Source organism: Botryllus schlosseri, chromosome 4 (genome assembly GCF_051294905.1).
Source record: "Botryllus schlosseri isolate E-star chromosome 4, Bs_hap1, whole genome shotgun sequence".
Lineage (NCBI taxonomy): Eukaryota > Metazoa > Chordata > Ascidiacea > Stolidobranchia > Styelidae > Botryllus > Botryllus schlosseri.
The window spans coordinates 29,756,887-29,769,426 of record NC_137239.1 but is presented as its reverse complement, the minus strand read 5'-3'; the positions used below and the strand labels follow the sequence as shown (position 1 = coordinate 29,769,426).

The window sequence follows — 12,540 nt, the reverse complement described above, 5'->3', positions numbered from 1 at the left end:
CGCGGGAACCTCTCAGGGGGGGGGGGGGGCGAGAAATTGACCACGTTTGTATGAATTCTGACTAAAAATGTGCTTCACAGTCATTCTGAGAAGAAGATTGTTCAAGATGAAACTTATTTCGTATTCAAGAAATCTCGCCAAATTCGAACTCCAGCAGTCGCGTTCAACGGAGTATAGGCTGATTTCAACATCATTTGAGCAAATTTTTGATATTCTTTGAAAATTTCGAGCAATTCCCACGTGTAAGTCATTCATTACTTCATAGCTTTGGCAGTAGCCTAAAGTTCGGTGCGCTGGGTAGCTGTTGTTAATAATTGGCGAACTGCGCTGCCTAAGACAGATTTAGATACAATATAAGTTGCCTGGTTTCGCCCTCAGTTAAGTTACTCTAAAAACGCAATTATTCAATTCCAAAACTGATAAAATGTAGCATTATTAGCATTATTAATTACGGAATTCATTCGTGAATCTGAAAAATCCCAGCTCTATTCATAACATTGCGACTCGCGATTTCGGTACGTACAAAAGGCTTTTGTTAAAAGTATAATAGTCCGGACTCCAGAGTTCACCGGCAATGGATATGGACAGATTAACATAGATATTTCGCGTCCAGTTAGTTCATTACGGCTATGCCCTGGAATGCGGCCTTAGGCTACATAAGTAATCGAAATGGGCCGTGATTAGCACAAAGGTTGCCTACCTCTGTAGTAGATGATGTGCTCTTTTTGACATGACGAAAAGTGTAGAGGGGGTCAGTGGGGGCGCAATATTTTCGACCATCCCCAAGGGGGGCGCATGTCCAAAAAGGTTGAGAACCTCTGGTATAGGCAGTCCTGATGCTCAAGCACAAGTATAGGAATAGGGATCTATTGAATACATGTACACTCCTTCCAATAGAGGTATTGTGTGAAAAGTACTCGGGTTGTAAAAGGCAGATTTGGTCGAGGTGCCAGATGCTATTAATAATAAATTGAAGCTGGTTATATAAATTTGAAGACGCATCTTCGCGACAAAATGACCCCAAAAAAAAGAAGATACAAAGATAAAAAAGATGAAAATTTTGACATTTTCTGACACCAACTTAATTTTGACAAAATTTTTGCGCCCAAGTATTTAAATTTGGCATTGATGAACATAATGTTAGAATTTTAGTACTTTTGTAACCCAAAAAACGGAAGATTTCGGATTAAAATGGAAACTTTGCCTTTTTTTTGACACTAAAAAAATTAATTTTGACAAAATTTTGCACTCAAGTATTAAAATTCGGCATTGTTGCATTTGATATTAGAATTGTAGTAGCTTGTGACCTAACGCAAGATTTTGCAGTAAAAATGGAAATTTTGACATTTTTTGATATTAAAAACTTGATTTTGACAAAATTTTCCCTCGAGTATTTAAATTAGGCATGGATGCACAAATGCATAATTGAACATACTGTTTGAATTGTAGTAGTTTGTGACCTCAATAACGCAAGATTTTTCACAAAAAAATAGAAATTGTGACATTTTTTGACAATAAAAACACTATTTTGACAAATTTTTTTGCTCTCAAGTATTTAAATTAGGCATTGTGGCATTAGGCATTGTGGCACATACTGTTTGAATTGAAGTACTCTGTGACCTAAAACGGAATATTTTGCACTAAAAATGGAAATTTTGACATTAAAAACCCTGATTTTGACAAAATTTTGCCCGCAAGCATTTAAAGTAGGCATTATTGCACAAAAATTTAGAATTGTAGTACTATTCGACATTCCTGGTGGGACTTGTCTGTCTTTGCGAAGTCGGAAAACTTCAATTTTATACTACAAATAGATTAAAACACGTGATGTAAACCGAACCAAAAAGTACTTTCTGCTTTACAGAACCCCAATTCGAAAAAGGAAGTAGAAGTAGGAGTGGAAGGAGTCAAAGCTCATGACCACTTGCGTAAGTCGCTCCAGTAGGAAAACCTACTTGAGTACTCGGAAAAATAAAAGTAGGGATTTCCAGGTAAGCCAAAGGCAAGTTTTTTAGGCCTAGTTTTAAATTAAAAGTAGACTACTCACCATCTCGGCGACAAAATTGATAAGACCCTGGTTTACATAGAGTGAGATTACGTCATTAGTTCTTTGTCAATCATATTCTGTTTATCTATCAGTTTTTCGGTTTCAATAATAATAATTGTAGCATTTAAAAATGCCACACCATTCCGATATAAGGAAAATATAGTAAAGGTATCGAAACTACTTGGAGCATAGGCTAGTATTCACAATGTGACAACCAAAAAATTAAAACCTTTGGTCAAATATGAATGTCAGCTATGATTGATCATTCAGTAAACGAGGCGTGTGACGACAGAATGGATTTCCTAACCCCTCGGGCTAAACTACCGCCATTTATGCGCCGATTGTTCAGCCGAGATTTATTATTATTCGTCTCAAGTTTTTGAAGCATTCATCAAACCAGACTTTTCAGAATGAAGATTGTGACAACAGTTACGTGGATCGCTATTTGCTTCATTACAGGTATAAATTTTCTAGCTTGCTTCGTTTCGACGAATTCGATGTTCGAATCATTCGCAGGTTCGGATTCGTTCACGCTAGACTTTCAACAGAGCTTCGAGCAAATGACCGACGACTTCATTCCTAGAGTGGACGATACCGATATTTCGGGAGGGCCAGCTAGGCAAACTCTACACCCTGATGATATCAAGATCGCCATCTGTAGCCAGTCGATGGTCAGTTAGATTAAATAAAATTAAACAATCCAGGTCTTTATCAACAGAATGATTTTTATAACATTGACTTGATTGAAATCGTGTATCACTGATGATATCGGTCCATTTTATCTGTCCATTTTTCCAAAAGTTTTGCTGAAAAGTCAGTGATCTTCTGATTTCTACAGTACCAAATTTATACGTGGGAGCATACAATTTCTAGTTCGAACGATGTTAACATGCTACAGATTGGTATACCGCAATTTCAAGTATTTCCAGATATTTCCAAGTAGGAAATATCGTGTGAACTTTTGCCGGAACATCACAAGTCTGATCAGCAGTACAGCGACTACAGCGTAGGCGTACGGCATAGATGAGCATGAATTAGGATTGAGATTCGGGAAAACCGGATTTGTGAAATTTTGTCAGATTAGGATTTCAGTTTTTTTTAACGGTTCAGGACAGGGATGTCAAAAACACGGCCCGCGAGCCGCATCCTGCCCACCAGAGGATTTCATCCGGCCCGCGAAGCAATTCTGAGTACTTTGAAAAATGCTTATCATATCCAGCACATTTGTAACAAATGTTGAGATGTTTTTAAGGTAACACTTCAATTTAAATAATGCCTCAAGAAAGTATATGTTGAGTATACTCATAGGCCACATTATAGCCACCCGACTGTGTGTGGTGTTATGGTTTCACTCTGGTTCTAGTTACCACTAGGAAAAAGTCGGTGACATTGACACCCAATTGGAGAAGACAAAAAGCGCACATTGAGTTCCGAGTTTTACGGTAAATGGAACAATAAGTAGTTATCAGAGGTGGTCAGTAACGAAGTACTTCTACTTTTTTGAAGTACTCAAGTATTTTTCCTCTACTTCTGGTACTTACTCAAGTAGATCTGATTTTCGCTACTTCTACTTCTACTTCTTAATATTTTGTGAACTACTTACTTACTTGTCGCTATTTTCAGTTTGTCAAGTAGAAGTAGTTCAACCTTTCAATCAGGAAGATAGCCTGAGGAATTTACGTCGCACTTCACGCGCAGTGGATACGGAGTGACCAGTATGATTTCACGAAAGTATCGGTGAATATAATTGAGGTGGAGGGTTGGCGTGGTTCCGTTCACGCCACATTGTCGCCCTTCGCCCATATGAAATAATTCATCACAGTATATATGGCTCATCATAGCGTTTGAAACTGATATTTCGCAATGTAGCATTTCCTTGTCATATCGTAATTTAGCATGTCCATTGTCCATGGCGTGTCCTAATCTGGAAGAGTGGACTATTGACTTTTTTAGTTTTAGAGCTGTTTTAGCATACCACCTTTGAAACTTTCTAGACTAAAAACATGAAATACTTATTCTGCTTTTAGAAGTAGTATTACTATTTCACTTTCTATTCCCAGTATCATATACTTTGAGTTATAATTAATATCAGTTCTTTTGTCTGGATAAGATACATGTTGAAGTATAAAAGCAAGTGCAGTAATGCCTTGTATTTCAGGAAATAAAGCTACGCAATATGGCATTTTTACGGTCCACCATATTTTTTATTAACGTTTAGTAATCACGCAAAGTGTTTACAACGTATCCTATACAACTTCTCCGTATTGCTCTTCGACTAAACTACGGGCCTTATAATATGGGGATGGCGCCATACCATGCTATTTTCCAAAACTTGCTGTTCGATGAAACAGAGGATTAGCATCGCATTTCCATATCAATACTTAACTTTTCATCCCACGAGGTGGGCGAAAGCTTATGCTATCGAAAATTGGATACCTGCTGCTATGCATCAATATGAATCAAGCTCGTCACCTATCACATAGCTCAATTTGCACCTTTTTATAATCCATTCAATCAGGATCGTTTTCACAACTACTTACTTACTTGAGTACTTTTAAAGTCAGAAATTTCTACTTCTACTTCAAGTAGTTTCAGGTTGCTTATGAAAGAAGTACTTCTACTTGTACTTGAGTAGATCTCTTCGTCGCTACTTCTACTTCTACTTGAGTAGCTTTCTTGACTACTTTGACCACCTCTGGTAGTTATTCACAGAAGCAGAAACGCCGATGTGGAACCGTTCTATGAAATTCCCATGGAGAATATTAGTTACACAAAAATATCATTCAAATATATTTGTGGTCGCACCGCCCTGTCACTTCCAACTCAAAAGGTCCCCTAATTGCGATTTAATACTAATGAACCAGATTCCAACGTCCGCGTTTCCAGTTGAATCTCTTGTATTCCTCATAACGCACACATGGCTAACGCCTGATTACGACTAAAGCAAAGGCAGCATAGAAATATGCCGACCTATATCGTCGTTACCGCCACTGTTTTAGCGGTTGATAAATGTATTCAACCAGCCAATCGTCGTATTGTAACCAATTCCATTGTTCGCAAATACAACCGCTATGGTCCGTGATACGATTTGATATTATTTTTTATATTTGCTTGATAATAAAGTATTAAATTGAAAAGCAGGGGCATGAGATAACGTTTTCGAATCAGTTGACGGGTGCGGCCCGCGAGCCATTTGACGGTTTGTATCTGGCCCGCGACGTAATTTAAGTTTGACACCCCTGGTTTAGGATTAGGATTGGATTTACTGATTTCGGGGAGATTGACGTCCTGTGGCGAATGGCGACAACATTTTTCGTCCCACCAAAGTTACTTTATGTACTTTGGCACGAATTATGCGTTTTATTTCTTTTTACAGAATTATAGGCATACGATGTAGGCTTTCTAAGAGGAATTCTAAGTTTATATATCGGATTAGGATTAGGATTGTAATATACAAATTTTCTGTATTTGGACTAGGATTAGGATTTGAAGCTTCGGATTTGGATTCGATTAGGACATGCATATGGGAAATTCCAAAATCCGCTCATCTCTGGCGTACGGTGGACTGATTTCAAAAGGGCCAATCGATACCGTTATGCTTATATCCGAAGTTTTGCGTGTGGTGAATTAGTTGACGACGGCATAGCTGCCACCATAGTGGGTGATATTGCTCCTGGGTGAGATTTTGATAGATATGTGGTGCGAATAGAACGTTTGGGTGATTTGTGGGCGAAAAAGCCTTGGTAAGTGCTAAACTAGTTGATATTAGTTTGCAAACCATTCGAGTAGCGTTGTTATTTAAAATTACATTGATTATCTGCCTGTATGCTTGTTATTACCCCGTTTGCTCTTGATACATGAAAAGTCTTAAACTTAAATAAACCACGCTGCATGAAGGAATTGTTCTATTGAATATTAATTTCCTTTCCTCAGAGCGAGTGCCCTTGGACAGCGGACGAACTGGCGTTGAAAATCGTGGAAAGGCAAAACGTGGACACAGAACAAGAATTCAGCGGAGAGGTCAGTAAGCAGTAAACCGAATCTCCTGTGTGACAGTTTCTGAACAGCTGCGAATATTCTCCGGAATGTTTATGAAACTGGCCTTCCAGTAGAATATCCGGATACTGTCCGGGTCCATATACTGTTTTGTCGCAAAACTGGTTCTCAAAAAGTTCATGAAAATTGACAAATACCGGACACTGTCCCAGGACTGTCGGAGAATTATTCCACAGTCCTGTGGGAGAACCAATTTTCAAAGACTGTCCTGGGATAGCCGGAAACTGAGAGGATATTCCACGAAAACCGGTAATCTTCGGGACAGTTTTCAGGCAATTTCAGGAGATTTTGCGGAATGTTTCAAATACGAAGTTGCAAGAAAACCGACAGGAGACTTTTCGGGTGATATCTAGCAAATTGGTTGTCCTGTGGGACGGTTTTCGGACTTTTTCTGGTCAATACCCGAAAAATTATTCCCCTGACGGACATTATCCGGATATTTTCCACTGGAAACCTTGTTATCAGAAACTGAATATACGGAAACGAGTATTTCAGTCTCCGGACATTCTCAAGAAAACTGGTTCTCCGAGAAGACGTAGATAGTCCTTTTCTGCACAGTTTCGGGATATGATCAAACACGGTTTGCATTCCAGGGCATATCGGTTGGTCCTCCAGTCGATCCGAGCGATGTTGGCGACAAACTGACTGAAGAACCCCCTACTGGTAAAGAAGACCCGAGGGCTAAGGGCGAGAGAAGACGCAGCGGCGTTCCTAAAGTTTGTCTCCCGTTCGGAAGGAAATCAAGGAGGTCCAGAAGTTACATCATCAACTGTCTCGGATATCTGAAGGACAGAACCATTCGCAAATTTGCCAGAAGTGAGTTACAAACCGGCTTATATCATTCTCACGATATATTGTACATTTTAATAGCATATTGCTTACTTAAATACAATAAAATCCAAGACTTAAGCAATCGTTATTGAAAGCTTAAGATTCAAGCAATGCGGTCTCTGGTGTTGTGGCCTATAATATACTACTGTCTGCCAAACCCTCGGAGTCAAAGATAGTTTTGCCAAAACTTTCAAGTCGTAGTGGAAGTAGTCTGAAAGAATGAGTAGTTGAGTGAGTAGTACAAGTAGGATTACTCCGAAAAAGTAGAAATATTTCCATATTTACCATCTCTGAAGAATGGTTAACCAATTGGAGTACTCAATCAGAATGAATATAAATTCTATGGTAGTGGTTCTCAACCAGGGGTCTGCAGAATGGCCGGGATGAAATATCCAGTTACCAAATTGCCATCCGTCTACTTCTACAACCATATTTATGTTTAGAGGTGTTTTGTCGGGGTTGGGGTAGTAAGGTCAAGGGGGGTGACTTCAAAATGTTTGCAAAAATCCATTTTATCCTGTGATATACATAACCACTAAACTAAAATAACTTCAAGATGATCTGCTAGATCAGTAATTCCCAACCTTTTTGGATGTTGGGGCCGCATTTCAAACTGCAGAGTATGGAGTCGCATCAAAACACTCAAGTAGGCTACTTATACCGATAATGTAAAGGTATAGCTTGGCTACCTACCTCTGGATCTCACCATCCAGCTAATTCAAAAGCACGCACGCCGCACATAGACTTCTATAGATTCTACATCGGTTATTTTAGCATTGATAGACGCAGATTGGTGAGCGCTATACATTGAAATAAACTGAAAACGCATATCATTACGACAACATACTATTATGTCGTTATGTGATAGGTCTTCATAGAAACAAACAACAACTGTCGTCTACTATATTTTGTGGCATATTTAGAGCTCAAGAGGTCCGAGCCGCGAGAAGGCTATATACCTTGTAGCCGCATGCGGCTCTGAGAGCCGCGGTTGGGAGGAACTGTGCTAGATAGAAATGACTATAGGCTGTACGTTATATGTTCATTAAATATGTCATATGTTCCTCAATTGTGGTGTCATATATGTTGTGATGATACCCTATGGTGTCGTCGGAAGCCTTACCAGTTATTTTCACATTCGCCATCACCTATCTTTGTGGAAATGCATTTTCGGCACTCGGCATATCAAATCGAAGGTGCGATCACGTATTTCATGAAATGCAGATAAAATTTGCTTTGAAATAAAAAATTTTTCCCAATTCCTGCATAATTAGTATGATGTTATTATTTTCAAGAAAAAAATTTTGTTGCTCTTTAGTCTAGTCTACAGTAATTATTTGCACCAGGCAGATTACGGCGGCACGATAATTGATCTAAATTTGAACAAAAACTTCAGGGGGTCGGCGGAGGTCCGTGACTGTTCAAAAGGGGTCCGCAAAGACAAAATTTTGAGAACCACTGTTTTAAAGATTCGCGTGGAAAATTATAGTTTCGATTATATTTTCCATTGTGGCATACTTGAAACATCGATTGGTTGTGTCGCAGCATACGAAACATGTAGTACAAAGCACGTTAGTGGAAACGGCATATCTGTCGAGATAACTCCACAGCATTGTTACAAAATGCAATGAAATAGGCACGGCCGAAAAAACACCAAACTATCTTTGATATTATCTTTATGGTATTATCAATTATATTTAGTGTAGAACTGGCATTATATTCTTTATAGTAGCATAAAAGGTACATATTTGATATACATTTTAATTTTTATATTTTCATAATGATAGATTATTGACATGTATATTTAAAGCTCTCTATACTCCCAAAAATATCTTCAAATACTATTATATCTTAATACAAACAAACACCCCGGGTCGAAAAGCTCCACTTTTACATTTACGCAATGGATATCTTATTGAAATATTTACTAATGTCCTTAAACCCAAAAAGTCTCATTCTAACGAATCACTCTACTATTTTCCAGGGCGAAACGCGATGGTGGCCTGCTTCAAATGCCGATACCTTTGCGAACTAGGAGGGGAAGTGACGTATCTATGAACCAGACAAAAGTTTATTTAAATTACTGTTGATTTTTTGTATACTTGAAGCATTAGTGTCGAAATGAAAATTCTCTTTTATGATGTGATTTATTCTCTTAATTAAAACATCATACGAGCCTGTAAGAGTGTAAGGTATCGCTGGCTAGATAATTGGAGGCTAAATTAGTATCTAAAACAGAGACTATAAGTGTGATAGGCGCCTAATAGGCAGAGTAGATAATTTATAAGATTCCTCGGGCTGAGTATTTCCAGAAATTCTTTCTCGCAATCAAATCTGTACTGATAATCACGTCACCTTGATTCTGTAATTGACCGTAGGCTGAATCAGCCGATTTCGTGAGTAGGGGAGACCGGGGACAATTGTAACACTTTTCGTATTTTCAAACATTACGTGTTCTTCTCGTGGAAATTTCACTTCCAAAGTTTTATATAAAGAAGCCAACAACTCGATAGTTGATATGAAAACTAAATTGGAACTCAATCAACAATCAATCATGGAAATTTTGGGTCGCAAAAATCGCTGCTCAAATGTTACAATCGCCCCGTACCCAGGGGCAATTGTACCACCCTTGCGGGGCAATTGTAACAGTGGTATTTATGACTAAACACAAACTGAATGAACAACGAAAACGGAAGCACAAATTGCAATATTGCATGAAACTAAAGGAAGAAACGTTTGAACGCTTCCAGGCTACGCCCGATCGCATTTATGGCATCTGAATGCAATATCACCCTTCGTGTCTTGTTCATGCTTAAAGTGTACAAGAGAGACATTCATTCCATCATCTCCCTACACATATTCGGCATCTTCTACCAAGGTTCTGTTGTTCAGCGGGCATAATGGGTTGGTCATTCGGTCACCTGCGAAGGTGCGAAACCGACCTGGCTAACATATCTTGGTTGAATGGGCCGATGATAGTATAGTAAAACGAGAACGCAACATTGTGTGGCGTCAAAGCTATAATGACATTTATCTGTGCTGTAGAAAATTAACATAAATTGTTCACATCAAATATCAAAATGTAAGTGGGTCATGATCAAAGTCAGAGGACGAGAATTAAGACATGACTATTGAAGTTCGACACACCAAAGTCGATCAACATGAGAAAGGGTGGTTGAATCACGAAAATAACCGAACCGTCAGATTCACATCACCACTATTGTATGGCCGTTTCGACAGATGATCATGTTAGAATTGGTATCGCAAGGCAGTATCTGTTCTGGTGAACTTCTGGCTGTTGCAAGATTATTCTACAGTAGATGAATGGTAATACCAACATATGAACAAAGACATTCAGAATTGATAACATATTGTAACGGGGCAGAAGTAACAGAGTGTTACGATTGCCCCTGACACGCTCGACCATGATTTTTGTCTCAGTATGGTACCTTCCCGGCGATGCAAGTCCTATTCTTTCCACCACCACGGTAGACTATAGTAACATTGTTCCAGCTACACATATTACGTTGTAACTACTTGAGGTACTATTCGTCCAGACAAATTATTCCAGACCAGAAAAACTTTACTCAAGGGTCAAAAATTTCGTTTTTTGCAAATTATTCCTAGGTTTCGCATCGTAGCTCAACGTAACTCCAGGTATATTAGGAGAGATAACTACTGCATGCGCACTTAAAATATCAAGCTGATTTCTCCATCCTACTAGCGGTGAGGTCGATTGTTACATTTGCCCCTAGTTACATTTGTCCCCGGTCTCCCCTAAGCATCGAAATTTTAACGGATACTATATTGTTCAACCACATTCTTAGCATGTCTATATTCCTGCTGAAATGATGTCATCAGTAAGCAACCAAATCGAAGATTTGATGTTGAAATTACCGAAAGTAGAATGTCGGGTTGAATCATTTTGAAATTCCCAGCTTCAGGCTGTTCTAATTGATAAAATCATAGAATATGATCCGAAGGCATGCATCGCGAGAGAGTCATGAAAGATTAGAGTCTGCCAATGCGATTAATCGTTGACACAGGAAACGTTTCATTGACTCGAATTTCTAGGAAGATTTGATTGATTTGATAAAACAGGCACCATATCGAGCCAATACTGTGTTACAAAACGATTATCGACGAGAGAATGGAGCCAGTTTGAGAAATATGAGTCTGTTTACAGCAGCGGTTCTCAACCTTTTTGGACATGCGCCGCCTTGGCGATGGCCAAAAGAATTGGACCCCCTCACCCCCTTGCACTTATCGTCATGTCAGAAAGAGCACCTCATCTAATACAGAGGTATGCAACCTTTTTGCTAATAATAATAATAATATTCTGCCTCAGCTTAGCTCCACTCAGTGAGTTGCTGAGAAAAAATGAAACAGGATACGTGATGAAAAAAGCAGCAAATTCTGAAGGTCAAAAGATTCATCACCTTTTGTTCATGGATGATCTGAAACTGTATGCGAAATCCGATACGGATCTGAATAACCAAATGAAAATTGTTCATGAGTTTTCGGAAGATATAAAAATGAAATTTGGCTTGGATAAATGCTCAAAACTTACCATACGACGTGGAAGAGCCACCAGCACTGGCGACATGAACTTCAAAATGGACGAAACCATGACAGAATTGAATGCTGAAGATCACTATAAATATCTAGGGATCTGTGAAAGCGACAACATTAAACATGCTGCAATGAAATCAAGTCTAAAAAAAGAATACATTAGCAGGCTCAAATCAATTCTCAAAACTGAACTCAATTCCAAAAACAAAATCAATGCCATAAACAGTCTTGCAGTGCCTGTCTTGAGATATAGCTTTGGTGCGGTGAACTGGCGCAAAGATGAAATTAAAAAATTGGACACAAAGACGAGAAAACTAATGACAATGCACCACATGCATCACCCAAAATCTCATACACAAAGACTGTACATCCCCAGAAAAAAAGGTGGTCGAGGACTACAAGAAATTGAACAAACTTTCAAAACAGAAATCATTGGCTTGTCACAGTACATCAACAACAGCGATAACATTTACTGCAAACTCATTGCACAGGAAGACAAACAGCGCAAAACAAAATCTCTGAGCTATCGTCACGACAAGTACGTCAGAGAAGTCAACATGGAAACAGCTAACCTGTACACTGCAGAAAACACTGTTGCTAAACCCACAACAATAGCAAAAGCAGCACGAGTCCGATACAAAAATGCAACGCTCAAAATGAGAGAAACGATATGGGAGTCGATGCCTCTTCATGGACAGCACAAGAAGTTAACTTCACAGCCCCATGTAGACGAGCTTTCATGGACCTGGCTATCCAGCTCTGGCCTGAAACCGGCAAGCGAAGGATTCATTTTCGCAGCACAAGACCAATCGCTTCCTACGAAATACTATCGCAATAGAATTCTGAAGCAAAACACGGACGGCAAATGCAGAATGTGCCACAACCAAAATGAAACTGTGGCACATCTCATGTCCGGCTGTGGTGCACTTGCAGCTACCGAATACACATGGAGACACAATAGGATTGGTCACTACATTCATCTTGACTTATGCAAACATTTTAACATCACCACTTCGACAAAAAATTGGTACGAT

General features: G+C 39.0%; 1 protein-coding gene across 1 annotated transcript; it reads left to right on the top strand.

Moving 5' to 3' along the window:
- The first annotated feature begins 1,567 nt into the window (after nucleotides 1-1,567).
- Nucleotides 1,568-9,080, top strand: LOC145437781 (uncharacterized). Its single transcript, XM_080315077.1, has 5 exons — nucleotides 1,568-2,506; nucleotides 2,564-2,718; nucleotides 5,981-6,067; nucleotides 6,697-6,919; nucleotides 8,919-9,080. Exons 1-5 carry the CDS (start codon nucleotides 2,458-2,460, stop codon nucleotides 8,990-8,992), a joined length of 588 nt encoding a protein of 195 aa, XP_080171203.1. The 5' UTR covers nucleotides 1,568-2,457; the 3' UTR covers nucleotides 8,993-9,080.
- The last annotated feature ends 3,460 nt before the right edge of the window (nucleotides 9,081-12,540 follow it).

Bases quoted from the DNA above. Each gene is read 5' to 3' on its own strand.
- LOC145437781 (XM_080315077.1), top strand. From the start codon at position 2,458: ATGAAGATTGTGACAACAGTTACGTGGATCGCTATTTGCTTCATTACA. The intron at 2,507-2,563 runs GTATAAATTTTC...AATCATTCGCAG, and splicing joins CGCTATTTGCTTCATTACAG to GTTCGGATTCGTTCACGCTA. The intron at 6,068-6,696 runs GTCAGTAAGCAG...TTTGCATTCCAG, and splicing joins AACAAGAATTCAGCGGAGAG to GGCATATCGGTTGGTCCTCC.